We start from the raw sequence: 20,905 nt of genomic DNA, 5'->3' as shown, positions 1-20,905 counted from the left end.
CCTTCTTTCCCACAGGTGTCCTCTCCCTCCCTGCGTACTTCAGCCCCTACAATGGCGGGTCCCTGGGCCATGACGAGCGAGCCGACGCCTATGCCCAACTGGAGCTCCGGACCCTGGAGCAGTCCCTCCTGGCCACCTGCGTGGGCAGCATCTCAGAGCTGAGTAAGTGTGGCCTCAGTGTCTAGCTAGATGGCAGCATGACAGCGAGGCCCCAGGGTGGGGGGAAGGCAGGGAGAGCTCGCCCTCTAGGCTCTGGCCTCCTCCTCCTCCGAGTGCCTTGCCTTCCTTGAAGATCAAGAGGTTGCAAATACACAAATCTGGATTTTTGGTTTCTCTTGAAAAACCAGATGATCTAGCGACATGGCACCCCATTCCGGCACAGCAGTGATCCACAGGAGCTAGGTAGCAGTGAAGTGGGCGGCGTGTGTTCCCCATTTTGCCAGAGACCTGGGTTTCACCCAGGCGGCCAGTTTCACTTATTTCACCTGCCTGGCCCCACAGGCTCTGAATTCACAACTGGTGCTCCTTCAGTAAAAAGCACCCCCAAAGCCTCAGTGTAGAAAAAGGAAGATAACAGTGTTCCTCTGGCTGAAGGCAGGTGTGGCTGGGTGGCAGCTCCCAGGACTCGGGGCTCTGAGGCACACATCTGGATCTTGATGTGGCTCTTTACCATTGACAGCTGCTTCCAGGGTGTTAGGAGGGGTGAAATCCCTGCTGGCTCCTGAGCTCCCCCTCTCATGACCCATTTTATTTGGGAAATCGAGCTACATACCTTGCTGCCTTCATTCCCCCTTGCTCTGTTGAGCCCACCAAGTGCAGGGGCCACAGCACACAGCACGGGCACACGCTGAGTTTCCCTCTGCTCCTGCCTTCCCCATCGTGATTCCCTTGAGTCTTCTGACCCCTGAGCAATAAACGGCAAGCCTCTGTTTCTTCAGGATGTGGCTTCCTCCTTCCCTGCATTATTCTGCCCCCTCTCCGGACGGGAAATGAAGGTGCCTGGTTCAAGGTCACAGAGCAGAGCCGCCATAGGGGTGGGAGAGAAAGCAGGATTTCTGACTCCCTGTCTCCTGGTGACATGAAAGCAGGCAGGGTCAGGATGTTGTCGCCTGGGTCCCCTGTCCCCTGAGGGACCCCACAGGAAGTGGGCTCTGGTGTACGGCTCCATTTCCACCCCTGAGAAGTGTCTCCTGGACAATGGACTGTCTCAGGGCCTAGCACAGTCGTGGTTTGGTGAGTTCTCCTGCCTCGAGGACACAGCCCTCAGTCCACTGGAGAGCACTTTGGTTTTACTTTACACTTGAACATTAAGTGAGCACCTTCTGTGTGCGAGGCACCATTGTGAAGCACCATATTCACTTTGTCTCATTTGTTCCTCAGAGCAACTCAGCAAGGTATATCCCGATGAGAGAACTGAGGCTTAGAAAAGAAAAGTGATTTTCTTCTCCGAGTCACATGGATCAGAGCCGGGGGCTTGACTCTGGACATGTCTAGGGCTGTGGGCTTCCTGGATAAAATGAGCAGTCCAGCCATTAGCTCCGTGGGACAGCTGAGGTCAAGATCAGGGGCTGATCCTTTGCCTCTTCTCATGGCAGCCCTATCCTCGTTACAGCCCCAGGCCAGCCTAAGGGAGGAGCATTCAGAGGCCTCCCCCTGGGAAGGGCTTGACATCTTTCCACCTTTACCACTGGCCAAGGGGCCAAGACCTGTGGGCTCTACCACCTAAAACGATCCTGAGTTTCAGTTTGCCCCTTTCACCACCCCCACTGCTACCAACCGAGCCCAGGCTGACCATTTTTTGTTTTGTTTTATTTGAGATGGAACCTCACTCTGTCACCCAGGCTGGAGTGTGGTGGCACGATCTTGGCTCACTGCAACCTCTGCCTCTGGGTTCAAGAGATTCTCCTGCCTCAACCTCCCTAGTAGCTGAGATTACAGGTGTGCACCACCATGCCCAGCTAATTTTTGTATTGTTAATAGAGACGAGGTTTCACCATGTTTGCCAGGCTATTCTCGAACTCCTGACCTCAAGCGAGCACCCTGCTTTGGCCTCCCAAAGTGCTAGGATTACAGGCATGAGCTACCACACCCAGCCCCAAGCTGCCCACTTAAAACTTAAATTGAGTTTTGTCACTTATCTGCTCAATATCTACCCCCTCTATCACCCCACAGTGGCTTCCTGATTCACTCAGTAAAATCCAAAATCCTCACTCTAGCCCAGGATCCGTATGTGATCTGACCTCATCACTTCATCTTTTCTCTGTGGATTACACTTCAGCCACCTGGCCTCCTGGCTAGGGACCCTCCCACTCCAGAGCCTTTGCACTGGTTTTCCTTCTGCCTACAACACTTTCCCCCGATACCCAAATACATTGGTCCGTCACACTTTCAAGCCTCTGCCCAAATGGCACCTTCTCATTCAGGCTTTCCGTGAACACCACGCCCTCATTCCACTGTCTTCCCTTTTGTGACTTTGATTTCATTAAAGCACTGATCACCACATGACATGTATTCTGCATTTACTTAGGAATAATTTGTCATCTCTCTCCTCTGACTAGAAGAGTCAGCTTCATGAGATTGGAGACTTGATCTCCCTTTTCCATGGCTGTGTCCTCATTGCTTAGAACAGTACCTGGTACAAAGAACAGTACCTGAGGTGCAGCGTGCATGTGCGTGTGCGCATGTGTGTGTGCGTGAGTGCATGTGTGCTCGCGCGTGCACACGTGCATGCCTGTGAGTATGCATGTGTTAGGAATAATGAGGTCTGTCCCACCAAACGTTTTCTCCTAAAACTCACCTAGGATTGGTCCACATTCTGGCCCAGCCACTCCTCAGGGCCAAGGGAAGAAGCCCCCTCATAGCATCTTTTTACAGACCAGAGAACAGGCTGTGTCACATGCCACGTTGCCCTGTCCCTCCCTCTGAAACCAGGGTTTTTGCTAACCCGCTGTGGAGGAGGGAGGAGACGGAGGTGGAGGCAGATATTGCAGTTTTTCTCCCTGAGACTAAAGAACTTAATGAGGCCAGTGATACTTGGCACTGAGCCCCTTGGACCTCAGCGTGTACCCCAGGTTGACATGCATTAACTCCCTGCACCTCGCCAACACCAGCCTGCCAGGTAGGGTGAGAAGTTTCACTCTTGTATGAGGTCCAGCTTCACAGGGAGTTTTGGGATTTGTGCCTTTGCTCTGTCCCTCTGTACCCACAAAAATTTTAAAGGGAGAGGATACAAAAGAAACAAAACAAAACAATTCTTTTTGAAGGGAGCCAGATGCTCAAGGCCTTATATTGAATCCGGTGCTGAATTCCAGACTCTCTCCTGCTGTTTTTATTTGATGGCTCATAATGAGGGGTGGAAGGACCAGAGTGAAACCTAGCACCTCTAATCAAGTCTTTCATGGTTAACAAGGAGGGAGGACTTGTTTTTCCTTGCCTGGTGGGTGTTTCTGGGCTACAGACTAAGGTTTCATTGAGTGTAGGATCCACTGATTCTCAAGTACAGGGAAGTTTCAGAAGAAGCTCTGATTGCCACCATGCTTAAACCAAGAGCCCAGCCCAGCCTGGATCACGACTTCTCACACTAGCTATGGTAAAGGATCAGAGATTTTATTTCCCCTACTCTGCTGCAGAATGAAACCTTTATAATGTACAATCAAAATGAATGTCTAGAAAAGGGAAATAAGACATGTGAAATGCAAGCCCAATCTTTAAAATTATTATTACATTAGCTAGACATAAAATTACTGTCCAATTGCTATGTAAGTTTTAAAAAATTCATTCTTCTGAAATTAACGTGCTACAAACCAGTAATGTGTGGACCTGTCCCCATTCACAGATCACACTTTTAGTAGCAGCCATGCAATGGCCAAGAGCATGCATTTGGGAAGCAGGACCCCAGGTTTGAATCCTGGCTGATTGATTACTAGTTATCTAGTTGTGGAACTGGGATGGATCATTTAACTCCTGTAAGCTGGTTTCCTTGTCTGTAGAGTAGAAAGGTCTTACAGGGGTGGCTGAAAAAGTTAAGTGACATTTTGTCTATCTTTTCACGTCTATCATGAAGCCTAGAAAATACAAAGTGGCAGGAGGCAAAAATCACCCTGGGAGAATGTTCAAAGCAAGCTACTTTTTTTACCCATAAATGGGTTGCCACACAGCATTAAGTTTTTAGACGTCACAGTCAGAGTTCTCTGCAGGCCTCTGTCTTTCTGGTGTTTGAGAGAAACTGGCCACAGCAGGGCTTGAATGGAAGCAGTGGGCGATGTCCACCTCCAGCTGTCTTCATGGTTTTTCTGAACTTTTGGGTTATCTCCCTCAGTTTGGAAGGGAGATTCCATTTCTTCCTTGATTTTCTTATCTACATGCAGCAGGAAGTATGCTGCCAAAGGGTTCTCCACCGATAACAATGAAATAACAATAAAAATAATTAAGGATGATGCCTTCTACCTTGTCGAGCCTTGGAAATGATATTTCAACAAGATTTCTCTTTGATGCTATCACAGACTCTTTGATTTCTCCTCCTTGTGGTCCTGTGATTCTGCCAAAAGTTATGACATTTAGACCTGGAGAAATGGGAGCCAGGTTTCAACTTATTAGCAGCCAACCTAGCTGTATAACTGGCTGCTGTGAGGTAGGTTGGCTGATGGTTGTGATGCCAGTTTCTGCCACCCATGAAGCCTAAGGGCAGGGTTGGGATCTGGCATTTCAGGGCACAGACTCCTCCTGTCCTGGGAAATGTGGGGCAGAGTTTGATGGCAGGCAGTGGGCCTGGAAGGAAGAGTCCACAGGAGGCAGCCTGTAGGATAAAGGAGTAATAATAACAGGACATTAATTGTAAGTTAAATCTAAGTTCAGCCCTACCAAGTACTGACTCTATGCCAAGCATAATGTAAAGTGCTTTCCATTTATTATTTCTTTGAGCCCTCAGAATCGGTGGGGTAGATACTACCATTTTCACTTTACAGATGAGGAAACTGAGGCTCTGATCACTATGTAAGGGGGGACTTCTCTTTCTCTGTAAGGAATCACCAGGGATGGGGCTGAAGCTGACCCCCAGGGAGCCTCCCTGAGAGCTCAGGCCCATGAGAGTGGGAAGGAGCTGCTGTTCTTGGAGCGGAGGTGCCTGCAGGTTCTGGGGCTGCTTCAGCTCATCCTTCCTCAGCATTGTGGCCTCACACAATGATAGGCATTTCCTGTCTGGGGCTGGTGAGACATTGAAAAGACTTGAGTTGGGTAGAGACACAACACAGGACATGGGGATCCCACAGGCTCCAGCAGAGCAGGCTGCAGCCTATAGTTCACAGTGAAGTCCATGGATTTTGGAGTCGAACAGACCTGAATTCAAGTCTAGACTCTTCCGTTTTCTAGCCACACAGCCATGATTAGTTAACTTAATATGTGGGCTCTGAGGCATCGGTGACCAGAATGAGTGCATGGGGTCAGGAAATGTTTGTTTATCAGATAAGCCTCAAGTCCTTTTTTTTTTTTTTTGAGACGATGTCTCACTCTGTCACCCAGACTGGAGTGCAGTGGCACAATCTCAGCTCACTGCCACCTCCGCTTCCCCAGTTAAAGCGACTCCCCTGCCTCAGTCTCCTGAGTAGCTGGGAGTACAAGCTAGTGCCATCATGCCCAGCTATTTTTTGTATTTTTAGTAGGGACGGGGTTTCACCATGTTGGCCAGGCTGGTCTTGAACTCCTGACCTCACATGAGCTGCCTGCCTCAGCCTTCCAAAGTTCTGGGATTAGAGGCATGAGCCACTGTGCCCGGCCATAAACTTCAAGCTCTTTATCTGTAAAATGGGAATAATACTTACCCCTAGCACTGTCAGGATTAAGTTAAATCATATTTCTAGGGAACTGCATACTTTGCACATAATGAGTCCTCAGCAGGTGATGATGGTGGTGATGGTGATTGTAATTGGTGCTGAGACAGAGGGACCTTCTCTGCTGAAATAGTCTGAGTTTTGCACAAGACAGTGCAGGGGAGAATTGCCACAGAGCCTGGCTCTGGCTGGTAGAGGCTGGGAAAAGAGACCCAGAGAGATTCCCTCGGTCAGAGATCTGGGGAGAGGCCCATGGGGGTGGTGGAGAGAGTGGGGATGTCGAAAAAGAAACCACATTAGCCTAAGTTCTGGAGGAGACAGGCCCTGCCAAGTATTTAATTCAGCCAGAGGGAAATGAAAGGGAAACGAAATTGCTATTGTGCATCTAGGTGACAGCTTCCACCTCCGCCCGCCTGTTAGCTGCAGGGTAAACAGTAATTACGCGCTAAGGCTAGGGAGCTTCAGCCAGGAGCATCCTTGGAAGAATACGGGCTGTGAACTCAGACTTTGTCTTCTTTTTTTCCTCTTCCTCCCCTCTGCCCTCCATGCCCCCTCCCCCCACCAGGTGACTTGGTCTCCCGTGCCATGCACCACATGCAGGGGCGCCACCCCCTTTGCCCGGGTGCCAGCCCTGCCCGCCAGGCCCGCCAGCCGCCACAGCCCATCACTTGGTCCCCCGACGCCCTCCACACGCTCTACTACTTCCTGCGATGTCCACAGATGGAGTCCATGGAGAACCCCAACCTGGACCCCCCGAGAATGACCCTGAACAATGAACGGTAGGGATCTTCCTTGGGCTGAGCACCTGGTGAGACGTGCTCCCAAATATGCATTGACCGACTGACTGATGCCTGACTGACAGGGTGAGAAAGGGGCTCTGGAGCTGTGCTCTGTGCCTGTGAGGAGGCGGCCAGGAATTCCGACGGATGAAGGCCTGCACTGGTGTGCAGCGGGACTTTTTTTTTTTTCTATACCCTAAGCTGATGCACCGTGGAACCACTGAGGCTCAGAACATGGGCTTTGGCCTCGTGCCCAGTCTGGCACGTGCTCACTGGGCTCTCTGAAATTCAGCTGCCTTGTTATAAAATGTGATAGCCACACACACTTAGGAATGTTAGTGTTCTGAGAAAAAGCATGTAGGATGGGGGCTGGGTGGTAACTGGCCCTTGGCCAGTGGTAGCTGTCACCTCTTTTCCTGGGGTTATCCCATTCAAAAGTGATGAAATGACCACTGCTGCCATCTTTGTTATTAGGGGTCTTGGGCGTGTTTTGCCCTATCCATTACAGAGACCATCATGGCCCTGGCAGCTGTCTGATCTCCAGCAGGTTAGGAGTTGAATAGCCCCTGGACCCAAGCCTGTGGGCTCCTAGTCAGGTACTTTCACTAGAGGGTCCCAACACTTTCCTAGCTGGAGGCAGCGCTACAAAGAACAGATGTGTAGGTTGTGTACTGCACAACAGAACCCAGTGAGGGGCATGAGTAGGGGATGCACAGGGAGCCGTGTCAGCCTGAGGACAGGATACCTTTTCTAATTGGTCTTCTCAGAGGGCTGCTTTTTTGACATTTTCTGCCTGGAAAATATGCTTTTTTATTATTTTTTGTTTGGTTGGTTTTTGGTTTTGTGTTTTGTTTTGGTTTTGTGTTTTGTTTTGTTTCTAAGATGGAGTTTTGCTCTTGTTGCCCAGGCTGGAGTGCAATGGTGCGATCTCGGTTCACCACAACCTCCACCTCCCAGGTTCAAGCGATTCTCCTGCCTCAGCCTCCCAAATAGCTGAGATGACAGGCACCTGCCACCATGCCCGGCTAATTTTGTATTTTTAGTAGAGATGGGGTTTCGCCATGTTAGTCAGACTGGTCTTGAACTCCCATACTCAGGTGATCAGCCTGCCTTGGCCTCCTAAAGTGCTGGGATTACAGGTGTGAACCACTGCGCTGGGCAAAAATGTGCTTTTTTATAACTTGTCCACAACCTCGTATGTACTGGCATGAACCTCACATGGAGGCCACTGCATGGCCACTTAAGGTAAGGTTTGTTCGTGGGCTCAAGAGTTGTGAGTTTGAGGGTCCAGGAAGTGGGAAAGGCTTGCACTTGGTTTGGGAAGGCTTGTCTGCACACACTTCACTACACAGTGAGGCCCAGGAGAGGCAGAGCCCACGGGACTCGGCACCCTACCGGGAAGACAATCTGAGACCTCCACACTGGAAGTTCTGGAGGCTCTGCAGTGCCCTACCTAACTGCCTGCTGTCTTTGTGGGGCATTGAGTCTCATCAGCTCTGCAATCCACAGCTGGCTCCACAGCCAGGTCTGCTTTCTCAGTGCCCCAGAAAACAAAGGCACTAAGGCGGATTTACTAAGTATTTACTATGTGCTTGACACTGTGCTAAGCACTTTGCGGGTGGATGCTCACTTAATTCATATACTATCAGGAAAGAGGTGCTCTTCAGAGCCCCATTTTACAGATGAGTAAGTGGAGGCACGGAGAGACTAACTGGCCCCACCACACAGCTGTGCCCCTCATAACCACTACACTGTACCTCCTGTCACTAAGAGGAATGTAAAACAGTGGTGGCCCAGCACTCACCTCGTAGGAGCCTAGTAAGTGCTACCATTGCTGTTATCAGTGCTAGTATCCTTATTATGTCATCATTGTTTTATTTCTCTGAGAGCTGGCAGGCAAATGCAAGTCTGAGGAGGGCCACCCCGGGCCTGACACAGCAAGAAGACTGGAGGTGGAGCCGGGGCATCCTCAAAGATGCTTTTGGTGTGAGCTGGGGCCAGAGCACAGGCCCTAAGCCCCAGCTGTTCCTGCTTTGTGGGGAAGTGTTGTGGTTGAAGGAGTGGGCTGGGAGGGAGAAAGGGCAGGGAAGACGTTTGGGAAGGAGGAGGCAGGAGGCTTGCTTGCTATTTGGTAAGGTGCCGGGCTGAGGCCGGGTCACCCACACAAAGGTGACTGGAGAAGAGGACAGGAGTCTTCTTCAGGCCGGTTGTCCTGGCTGCTGGGCCCTCAGACTGTCATGGCTGTAGGCCTGGGGGCAGGCGTTCCTCTGTTGGCACTTTCCTCAGCCTCCTTGGGCATCTGCGTCGTGTCCTGTGGCTTTCCCCCAGGAGGGTCCCAGCCCCCAGCCCCCAGTACTCTAACACACAGCATCACGGTTTCTTCCTGATCTGAGTTGTGTGGCCCTATGTGGTTATAGCAGCTGAGCTTGCATGGTAACAGACACACGTGCATGTGTTTAGATTGCCGTTTATTTAAAAACCACACTATCTGTAGCACAAATAAATTGGTAGCAAAGATCTTTTTCCATGAATCATTTCAAATGAATAGCAGACACATGGGAAATTGGAACCCCATTAGAAAAAAAAAAAAAGCATCTAAAATTTTTAGGTTTTGACACAAAAGGAAGACACCCTAAAAATACTTGGGGAGCCAACAGCCTGGCAGCTGAGCAGACCTGCTGCCCTCTGGCTCACTCTCACAGGGAAGGCCCTAGAGGCTGTGGGGATCCCTCCTGGGAGCACTGAGCTCACAGCATTATGGCAGGCTGGGTTGCGCCAGTGTCGCATCAAGGCCCAAGCACCATGATACCCTCGCCAGAGCTCTGGGGAAAAACCTCTCCTGATGGGAAAAGCAGCTGGAGTTTGCTAGGGTTCCAGAGTAAGAGAGCTTTGCTTTTGTGAGTGTGGGGATGTACACCTGTCTTTCCATCTCTGCCTCTCTCTACACTTCGTCCCCTTGAAGCTCCATCCTCTGCCCCGCCTAGAAGTATGGGAGACTGTGTTCACCCAGCTAGAATTGGACAGAGCCCCTGATTTCAGTGTGGCCGTGGTTGTCTGGCTGTAGAGGCCATCTGGGTGGGGATTGGTGGCTCTCTGGGTTTGTTTGGGATTAAGTGACCTCCTAGTCTACTGCCTTGCACACATGGGAGAAGGAACTCAGTTTGGTGACATGGGTTTTGCAGCAGGACACCATTGATGGCACCACTCAAGTCTGTACTCATATTTCTGCTTTGAAGAAAGGTACCCTGATTCCTTCCATTAGGGGCTGTGTCTGACCACGCCCATGCCGACTAAGGGAAGGGATGTGTGTCCATCTCTTGTGTATGGAGTTCACTGTGGCATTCCATTCATATCTTTCTGTAAGGGCCCTTCTCCCCAGAGCTCTCTGCTCTGGTTTTGGGAGGAGAGACGATGATGGGAAGAGGGAGTGGCAGAAGCAGCAGGAACTCAGCATGGCGAGCAGGCAGCTTTGCAGGGAATGATGAAGCCTCCAACCTGCTTTCATCCACTGCTGCAGTGAGCCTGGTGCATCAAGAAACAGTTCAGACTTTGGGGCAGAAGCCTGGGCTCAGAGCCACAGAGGGCGCTTCCATGCCTCAAGCTCCTCACCTGTGAAATGGGGCTAAGTAATTCTATCCAGTAGGACAAAGTGAGATCACATACGCCCTTCCTTTAAAGCCCATTTCTACCTACTTCTTTGCCCAAAGCACATCAGCAAGTTGGATGCTATCACTACCTCCATTTTACAAGTGAAGACGGGAGGCCGAGGGATACCCAGAGATAAGTGGCAAGGCCAGGATTCAAACCCAAGGTCTCTCTCACATGCCCCTTACCTTTCTGGGTGCCAGGCTGTGGCTTTCCCAGCTGGCTGCTGAGATCTGATCCTGCAGCTCTGAGGCATGCTGGGTGAGCCCCGGCCCTTGGGGCCACCTTCTCTGGGGCCATTCCAGCCCCGCCCCTCGCTATCCTGGGAAAGCTCTGCAGCAGAGCCGTCCCACACGCTCCCAGGGTGCCTTTCTTGCTGGCAGCTTTGCATCCCAGGCACCAGCCAGGCACAAGGCAGAGTGGAAAACACAGAATTAGTCACAGCTGCTGCCCTGCAGGGTGTGTCATCACCCGAGATCAAGCTCAGAAAGTGAAAGAGTCTCCTGTCAGGGATCCAGGTTGCCCAGGGAGATCGGGAGCCTCCTTCCTCTGAGGTCTGGAGGAGAATGGACAACCATCTGGTTAGACGTGGCCCTGGCTGGTTGTGCCTGGGGGCAGAGAGATGGGCTAGCTGGAACAGAATCTTTGGCAGAGGAGATACCTCCTCAGCCATCACCCTCCTGGGGAATGAGAGGTCTGGGGCGGTAGGGATAAAGACTACACAGACACGTAGGCAGGCAGGAGGCCCACCAGCTTGCCAGTGAATTGCTGAAAGGCAGCGTCATCAAGCAGAGGAGCCAGAGGAAGCCATGCAGGCAGAGGTGCAGAGGGCCTGAGGTCGACAGGAGGGGACCGTGGCTCCGCATCAGAACCTGGGTTGCTGGAGGCTTGGGCTCCCCCAGGCATCTACTGAGAACAGCAGCACAGATGCCAAAGCCAGACCTTTGAGGGGTGGTCAGGCAGGGAGAGTAGGAATGGCAGAGGGCCACTGGTCCACAGAGCGGTCCGTGTGCCTCATATCCTGGCCCCTTGCCTCCTCTTCCCCAGCCCGCGTGGCACATCTCCACCTCTGTGGAGAGAGGCACACTCAGAAGGCTTGGAGCGGCCGGGCGCAGTGGCTCACACCTGTAATCTAACACTTTGGGAGGCTGAGGTGGGTGGATCACCTGAGGTCAGGAGTTCAAGACCAGCCTGGCCATCATGGTGAAACCCCATTAAAAAAAAAAAAAAAAAAAAAAGGAGGCTTGGAGCCTGCTGGTGTGTCCAGGACACGAAAACAGGAGGAGTGTCCAGCCCTTCCCAGAGTTCTGATTTGGGGTCGGGCTAGAAACATCTGGTATTGTGGCTTCTTAGCCAGCCGGAATAGCCCCATCTGAGGAAGGCACTGCTATTCAAAGGTGTATATTTGAGATCTACCTTGCCATTTTTTATAACCTTCAGCCAGTCATTTAACCTCTTCAAGGCTCCTAATCACCTCTAAGACATGAAGACCCAATGAATTAACATACTTTTGGGGTTTTCTTGGAAACAGGGTCTCGCTCTGTCTCCCAGGCTGTAGTGTGGAGGCACAGTCTCAGTTCACTGCCTCCTTGACGTCCTGGGCTCAAGCAATCCTCCCACCTCAGCCTCCCAAGTAACCGGGCCCACAGGTATGCCCACCACACCTGGCTAACTTTTAAAAAAATTTTTGGGCCGGGCATAATGGCTCACGCCTATAATCTCAGCACTTTGGGATGTCGAGGCGGGTGAATCACAAGGTCAGGAGATCGAGATCATCCTGGCCAACATGGTGAAACTCCATCTCTACTAAAAATATAAAAATTAGCTGGGTGTGGTGGCACGTGCTGGTAGTTGCAACTACTTGGGAGGCTGAGGCAGGAGAATTGCCTAAACCCAGGAGGCAGAGGTTGCAGTGAAAAAATTTTTTCTTTTTTTAGAAAAAAAAAATTTTTTTTTCTTTTTTTAGAAAAAAAATTTTTTTTTCTTTTTTTAGAAATAGGGTCTTGCCATGTTGCCCAGGCTGGTCTCAAACTCCTGGGCCCAAGTGATCCTCCTGCCTTGGCCTCCCAAAGTGCTGGGATTATAGCCATGAGCGACTGTGCCTGACATACTTTTAGAACAGGGTCGAGGATGCACTGAGTGTCTGCTCTTATGATGATCAACACAGTGGTTTGTGTCGGGCAGGGTAGCAGCATATACAGAGACCAAGTTGCTAGAGGAAGCAAGGCACCCAGGAGAGAGGGTGACGGGGAGGAGCAGAGCAAGAGAACACGGGCAGCGTGGTGCAGGATGGAGCATAGAAATGGATGGACCTTGTGGGCCAAGACACACAGGACTGAGCTTGTGGCTGTGGCCTGCCCGAAATGGTCCAGCTATTTGTGATTGGCCAGGTTTTATCGTCCTTCTTCCCGTACTTCCCTCCTTGGGGCCTAAACCCTTCTGAGAATGAGGGCAGCAGAGGGTCCAGGAAGCCCCTCCCATGCTGCTTGTCTTGATGCTTGATGCTCCTATTAAAGGTCTGCCCTGGAGAAGTTTGCTTTGTGGTCCTGCACCCCCAGACAGATTAAGGAGAGATGAGACCAGGGTGCTGACGTAACACTAATCTTGCTCTCCAGTTCCCATAGAGCTCTTTTTGCTAGGGCTACCAGGACCTGCTCAGAGGTTGACGCCTTTGTCCGGGTGAGATCCTGGCAGAAGATAAGTGTGTGTCCAGCCTGGTTCTTGGTTTCCCTGTTCCATGCCAGGCTGGACAGAATTTCAAATTGCTGGAGCCAACAAAAGTGTCAGTGCTCTCGGTTCCAGCCACTTGGTTGGAAATGGAGACCTGGGGCTTTTTTGTCTTTAAGAGACTGGCTCACTCTGTCACCCAGGCTGGAATGAATGCAGTGGCACAATCATGGCTCACTGCAGCCTTGAATTCCTGGGCACAAGTGATCCTGCCACCTCGGCCTCCCGAGTAACTGGGATTATAGGTGCATGCCATCTTGCCACCTGGGGCTTCTGATGGCAACCAAGGGGAGGAGGGTGCAGTGAGCCTCTTGGGTCATCCCGGAGGTGTTATCTTGACTACCTTTTAGGAGTATGACCATGTCAGCTCATCTTCCTGGGCCTCAGTTTCCTTATTGGTAAAAGGGTAAAGATAGTAATATGGCTCCTATGATTAAATGAGATAATACAGTAAAGCACTTAGCTAAATGCCAGGCACATTAAAAGTGCTTATTAAATGGTGTCTCCTCCCCATTATAATGGCCATAAACACATTTAGACAACATGTTTGACACTCAGAGCAGGCTGTCTTCATTGAGGTAGCATGACATTTCCTAAAATGTGATTCTCAAGTGATATCCGGGTCGGTAATACTACTACCAATACAATTACCAACGCTACTACTGATGATATTACTACTAATTAACCACTGCCACTGTGACTAATCATAATAATACAATTACCAAGATCACTGCTACTACTGGCACTACCACTACTGCTAGCTACAGCGAGCATTATAGAGCACACATTCAAAGGCAGATACTGTCTTAAGTGCTTGACTTACTAGCTCCTATTTCTCCCTGGACTCCTGTGAACCGTGGAGAAGGGCTCTAGGAGAATGATAAAGAGTGGCTTATGTGATCGAGTCTCCAGCCTGACGAGGGAGGCAAAAGCAAGATGGAAGTAAACAAATGAGCAAAACCCACCAGACAACGCAGGATGAAGCTCAGCTGCATGATGGTGCATGAGGTCATCCCTCAGGCTCTGAAGCCTGCCCAGATTCCAATCCCAGCCCTGCCACTCTCGAGCTGGGTGGCCTCGGGCATGTCATTTAGCCTCTGCATCTCAGCGTCTTCTTTTTTTGGGTGGTGAGGGGCACAGATGGTGTCTCACTCTGTCACTCAGGTGGGAGTGTAGTGATACAATCTTGACTCACTGCAGCCTCCACCTCCTGAGTTTAAGCTGTTCTCCTGCCTCAGCCTCCCAAGTAGCTGGGATTATAGGCATGTGCCGCCATGCCTGGCTAATTTTTGTATTTTTAGTAGAGATGGGGTTTAGCCATGTTGGCCAGGCTGGTCTCGAACTCCTGACCTCAAGTGATCCACCTTCCTAGGCCTCCCAAAGTGCTGGGATTACAGGCATGAGCCACTGAGCCCAGCACCGTCTCTTCTTAATAGGGGATTAATAGTGCCAACCTCATAGGGGTGTTGTGGGGATCAATTGAGTTAATACACATAAGGCACTTAGCCTAGTGCCTGGTACATGGTAAGAAGCAGCAGCAGCGGCATCACATTGAAGCGTATTCTGAGACGGCTGGAGTAGTTGGGGGACCTGTCGGAGCAGACGTGGCATTTTTAACTGAACCTTAAAGGACAGCCATAGAAGACTGGGAGAGGTGAATGGCACAAGCAGCAAAAGTCACAGAAGGACTTTCGTTGTTTTAGAGCCCATATTTTATAACAGAAATGGATCTACACTTTAAAAACATAAAAATTAGTTGGGTGGTGGTGGTGGTTGTTGAGACAGGGTCTCACTGTCACCCAGGCTGGGATGCAGTGGTGTGATCATGGCTCACTGTAGTGTCGACCTTCTGGGCTCAGGCAATTGTCCCACCTCAGCCTCCTGAGTAGCTGGGACTATAGGCTCACTCCACCATGCCTGGCTAATTTTTTTATTTTTTGTAGAAATGGGGTTTTGCCATGTCACCCAGACTGGTCTTGAATTCCTGGGGCCAAGGGATCTGCCCACCTCAGCCTCCCAAAGTGCTGGGATTACAGGCGTGAGCCACAGTGCAAAGCATTTGTAGTGTGTGTGTGTGTGTGTGTGTGTGTGTGTGTGTATGTGTGTGCATGTTTGTTTTTTCTTTTGCTAGTCAGGTGAAACACTGGGAGTGGAGAAGGAACAAGGAAATCTCTAACTGGTTGTGATCAACTTGTTGAGAAAACCACTGCACTCAGACCAGCACTTGGTTTTTTAAGTCATCACTGATCATTATTTGTCTAGGCAAATGCTTCAAGATCAAGCTATAGGTCATGGTTTCCCAGTAGAGAAAGAAGTACATCCTCCGAGTGGCTATGGGATGAGGATCAAACCCCAGCTCTTTTCTTCTGGCTCGATAATCCAAGCAAATCACCTTACCTCTCAGAATCTCCGTTTCCTCCTGCGTAAGGTGGACATCTGAGCCGTGCCTGCTTCCTAGGGTGGCTCCCAGGTTCTGGGGAAATGCCCCTGACACGAGTGAGGTGCCACACTGAGGTGCCTCTTTGTTCCCTTCCAGATGCGGAAGGGAGGCTGTTTCCCTCAGACAGCACTTTACATAAAGACGGTGCGCCCACAAATAGGCTGTGCGTTCAGTCTAAAGAAGTGGGCTCGTTAATCTTTTGCTCAGCTTGCGAAAGTGTTTTCTTATCAAATAATAGAGATGATGGCAGTGGTGGCTTTATGCTACTGACTTCTGAGTTCCTTAAATACCGTTTCAAGATTTGCAATGTTAAGCTCTTTTCTCTCTTTTCCTCTCCCCCTTTTTGTGCATTAAATTTCCATCTGTTTACCCAAAATGGAAGTAAATGAAAATAAGAATAGCTATTGAGTGAATTAAGTACTTGTTTCCATATATTCCCCAGGCTGGCATATCCACTCACCTCTGAAATGACTTGTTTACAGTCTAGGGTGCACACGGGGAGCTCCCCCTCCACCCCCAGGAGCCCCCCTCACTGTACCTTATTTTATTTCCTTCGGAGCACCTGCCTCTGTCTGAAGTCACCTTGCTCATGTCTGTTCCCTCCCCACCCCTCCGGAATATAAGTGCCCTCTATCTGCCCTGTTCCTGCCGTGTCTTCAAGCACAGTCCCAAGCATATATAGTAGGTGGTTAAATATTTTGTTAAGTTAATGAAACAGGCAGTAGAGCCTACTAGTTGGGTTCTTTGGAGTTAAAAAGGCCGTGATATGGGGTCCCTACTCTGCCATTTGCTAGCTGTGTGACTTTGGGCAAGTTATGTGATTTGCCAAGTCTCAATTTCCCTAGCTTGAAATAGAAAATGACTTGAAGTACTTCCAGAAGGTTTTGTGAGGGTCAAATACGGTAGCTGTTAAGGATGTGGCAGAGAATCAGGTGTTTATGTATGGCAGCCGCCGTTATCAGTATAAACCACTGTTACTATAAACCTGTGTAATGACTAAAGGGACCAAGTTTTGTTCAATGAACAAACAATCCAAAAGCATCAGTGACTTTAAAAATCGTATCTTCTCAGCTGGGTGCGGTGGCTCACGCCTGTAATCCCAGCACTCTGGGAGGCCGAAGCAGGCGGATCGCCTGAGGTCAGGAGTTCAAGACTAGCCTGACCAACATGGAGAGACTCAGTCGCTACTAAAAATACAAAATTAGCTGGACATGATGGCACACACCTATAATCCCAGCTACTCAGGAGGCTGAGGCAGGAGAATCACTTGAACCCGGGAGGTGGAATTTGCACTGAGCCAGAATCACGCCATTGCACTTGAGCCTGGACAAGAGCGAAACTCCATCTCAAAAAAAAAAAAACAAAAACAAATCATATCTTCTCAAAATGCGTGTTTTCTCTCCTTCTCATACATCCCTTTCTCCTTCAGTCCCTGCTCTTATTTCCATCTTAACTCAGCCCTGACAGTAGCTGGGAGCCAGAGTTGAGTGATAAAGATGAGAGGCTCACACCTGTAATCCTAGTACTTTGGGAAGCTGAGGTGGGAGGATCACTTTAGGAGTTCAAGACAAGCCTGGGCAAAATAGTGAGACCCCATCTCTACAAAAATAAAAATAAAAATTAGCTGGGTGTGGTGGTGCACGCCTGTAGTCCTAGCTACTCAAGAGGCTGAGTGGGAGAATTGCTTGAGCCCAGGAGTTCCAGACTGCTATGCGCTATGATCTCACCACTGCACGCAGCCTGAGCGATAGAGCAACACCCCATCACACACACACACATACACACACACACACACACACACACACACACACACACACACAGAGCAAAGAAGATAAGGTGGACAGGAAGATGACATCACAGAGGACTTGTTCAATGAGGCCCATTTTGGACAGTTTAGCCTTATCACAACCTACCACCCAAGGATTTCAAAGAACCCTACAAACTGGATTTCATGGCCAGGTGTGGTGGCTCATGCCTATAATCCCAGCACTTTGGGAAGCTGAGACAGGTGGATCACGAGATCAGGAGTTAGAGAATAGCCTGACCAACGTGGTGAAACCCCGTCTCTACTAAAAGTATAAAAAATTAGCCCGGCATGGTGGCACACCCCTGTAATCCCGGCTACTCAGGAAGCTGAGGTGGGAGAATCAGTTGAACCTGGGAGGCGGAGATTGCAGTGAGCTGAGACCTTGCCATTTCACTCCAGCTTGGGCGAACGAGTGAGGCTCAGTCTCAAAAAAAAGAAAAAAAAAAACTGGATTTCATTTACCTGCAGGACCAAAGACAAAGCTGACTATTATCACTCTTTAAGCCTGGTGGTGTCCCTGGCTCCACGCCTGCTGGTTTAGCCAAAGTGCCTGTGAGCGACTGTGGTTGCTGAAGGTCAAGCTTGGGAGAGACCTGATCCAACTTTACATGGTCTGGAAGTGTCTAGACAAAGCTTTACAGTTTACAGAGCATGTTTAGCACACAGCTCTCTAACAGGTCCTTACAGTAGCTCTTGGGGGAAGCCATGACACTCCCATTTATAGCAAGCAGACTGAGGCCCTGAGGGGGTCTGAGGCATGCGCACCATCACAGCTGGTAAAAGACAGATCTGAGCTCAGGCATGGAGGTCAGTTGTGTTAATAATAATGCAGTGGGCCAGGCACAGCGGCTCACACCTGTAATCCCAGCACTTTGGGAGGCCGAGGCAGGTGGATCACCTGAGGTCAGGAGTTTGAAACCAGCCTGGCCAACATGGTGAAACCCCATATCTACTAAAAATACAAAAATTAGCTGGGCGTGGTGGCAGGCGCCTGTAATCCCAGCTACTTGGGAGGCTGAGGTAAGAGAATTGCTTGAACTTGAGAGGCAGAAGTTGCAATAAGCCGAGATGGCGCCATTGCACGCCAGCCTGGGCGACAAGAGTGAAACTGTCTCAAATAATAATAGTGATAATACAGTGAATTCACATTGCTCAGAGTGGTAAATCCCTTCCCCTCCCAGGAGGGAGAGGGTGAGGTCCCAGAGCCGGGGATCTCACTCAGCACCTCCTTTTCCCAGAGCAGAGTGGCCAGCTTGCTCTCAGCTACGTGGGGCCTTTCTCAGCAGGCTTGCACTGGCCGGCTTTGGGAGGCCAGCCTGAGGGTGGGTGTCTGCTCAGCATCCGAGAAGGAGCGAGCCAGGGATTCGGGGCAGGAAGTGTCAGTGCCACATAACAGGGATGGAGACAGGACAGAATCCTGGCGCAGCCTCTGACAAGCGCCCCCCAGGGCTGGCGGTTGCCTGGGACTTCCTGTCCTATTGTTGGACCCCCGGCCCTCACAGAAAAGAAGACGGAACTGCCGGCCGGCCCGGGGAGCTTCATTCATTTGGAGTGTTTTTGTAACATGGGCAGCAACAATCCCCTTTGTCTGCGGTCTTGCCAGGATTCTCAAGGCAGGGAATTCCCAACTCTAAAGGGAATTGATTTTGCTTTCTTAAAGAAGCCTGCTTCTGAGGCGAAACTGGAGAGCATTCAGACCCTCAGGATGAGGGGAGGACAGGGGCTGGGCAGTCTCTGGAGCCGATCCGGGCTGGTTCCTGGCTTGCTCTCACTTGCCTGCCAGGCAGCTCTTGGGATTTCTGTCCTCTTACAAGACCAGCTGCCCGACAGCTGTCTGTGACTTGCCCCTCCCCACTTTCGCTGCTTTAATATTTGCAGATTTGCGGGGAAAGGACTCTCAAGGGACCTAGGGTATGCCCCTTGAGGCACTGGGGCCCAGCCTCCTGTTCCTGGCTGAGCTCAGGGTCTGATGAAGCTGTGAGAGCAAAAGCTGGAGTTAGGGCAGAGCAGTGCCAGGGGCCCCACAGCAAGCCTTTCTGCATCGCACCTCCTTCCAGCTTTCCAAAAACATTAGTGACTTTAAAAATCTTATCTTCTCTTCAGCAGAGCTTTAATTTAATTCAGAAAAAAAATCTCAAAATGCGTGTTTTCTCTCCTTCTCATACATGCCTTCCTCCTTCAGCCCCTGCTTTTAATTCCGTCTTAACTCAGCCCTGACAGTAGCTGGGAGCCAGGTGAGTGATAAAGATAAGAGGCTCACATCTGTAATCCCAGCACTTTGGGAGGCGGAGGTGGGAGGATCACTTTAGGCTAGGAGTTCAAGACAAGCCTGGGCAAAATAGTGAGACCCCATCTCTACAAAAATAATAAAACTCAGCTGGGCATGGTGGTGCACGCCTGTAGTCCTAGCTACTCAGGAGGCTGAATGGGAGAATGGCTTGAGCCCAGGAGTTGGAGACTGCTGTGAGCTATATGATCTCACCACTGCACTCAGCCTGGGTGGCAGAGCAACACCCTGGCAACATTCCATATCACAAAATAGAAAAATCAAAGAAGATAAGGTAGACAGGAAGGCCACATCAGAGGACTTGTTAAATGAGGCCCATTTTGGATACCCACCAGGGCTCAGAGCATTTTATGCCTGCAATTTGGTATCCTGAAAGACCCCTAGGGTGATCTGGAGTTCTTTGTTGTTGTTTATAATTGACACATAATAATTGTATATGTTTATGCGGTACAGTGTGATGGTTAAATACATATACACGTTATATAATGATCAAATCAGCGTCCTTAGCATGTCAAACTTCCATCGCTGCTTAGTGGTGGTAACTTTCAAGATCCTCTTTTCTAGCTGTCTTGAAACACACTGTTATTAACTATAGTCATCGTGCTGTGTAAGGGAATACCAGGACTTATTTTTCCAGTCTAACTGTAACTTCATACCTGTTGACCCACCTCTCCCCGCCGTCCCATCCCAGTCTCCAGTGACCACTTAGAATCGTTTGGTTTGTTTTAGAGCCAGACTGATCACCACTGGCTAGCTGTGTCACCTTGGACATGTGTCCTAGCCTCTCAAAGTCTGTTTGTGCATTTGTAAAATGCGGACTAATAAGTACACCTCCCTTGCAGGGTGGCTGTTTCAGAGGCCACGTATGTAACATGGCCTCACGCCCACCTGCACGCAGCAGACGCTCAGCGCATCTTGGCAAGGTGACTTTGCTGCTCGAAAGCCAGTGCCAGTCTTCCCTGCAGCTGCCCTTGGGATGTGGATGCACAAAGCAGAGTCAGGCCCCATCCTCGGAGCTGGCACCATCTCTTTCTTTCTCTCTGGCTGGGCTGGGCTGGAGTGCACCACCCCTCCATGACCCCCATCCCATCAACAGCACAGGTCAAAACACTGCTTGCCAGTCAAGAATTTCACCCTCATATCAGGGTTCAAGAGCTCTCATGCCTCTGTTTCTTCCTAGAAGTTTCTAGAAACTCTTCACCTGACAGTCTGAATGGGTCATCTTTCTGCCTTAAACTCTGAGAGTTGGGGAAAGTGAGTGCTGTGTGATTACACTTAGCTGAATCCAAACAGGATTACCCATCCCAAGGACCTAAACGAAAGTCCCCCATCCCTGGCCTGCAGCCCAGCAGATGGGATAAACCTCAGGGTCCTCCCAGGTCTGCCTTCTTGGGA

General features: G+C 50.2%; 1 protein-coding gene across 1 annotated transcript in view; it reads left to right on the top strand.

Moving 5' to 3' along the window:
* ABTB2 (ankyrin repeat and BTB domain containing 2) overlaps positions 1-20,905 on the top strand; it is a 212,861-nt gene that overhangs the window by 157,760 nt on the left and 34,196 nt on the right. The window contains exons 2-3 of the mRNA XM_003919975.4: positions 16-162; positions 6,391-6,604. Of these exons, the coding sequence (XP_003920024.4) occupies positions 16-162; positions 6,391-6,604 (361 nt within the window). The remainder of the gene's footprint in view (positions 1-15; positions 163-6,390; positions 6,605-20,905) is intronic.

This window comes from Saimiri boliviensis, chromosome 6 (genome assembly GCF_048565385.1).
Source record: "Saimiri boliviensis isolate mSaiBol1 chromosome 6, mSaiBol1.pri, whole genome shotgun sequence".
Taxonomy (NCBI): Eukaryota; Metazoa; Chordata; class Mammalia; order Primates; family Cebidae; genus Saimiri; species Saimiri boliviensis.
Note: the sequence above shows the minus strand (reverse complement) of the source record. Positions and strands in the feature narration are given on the sequence as shown.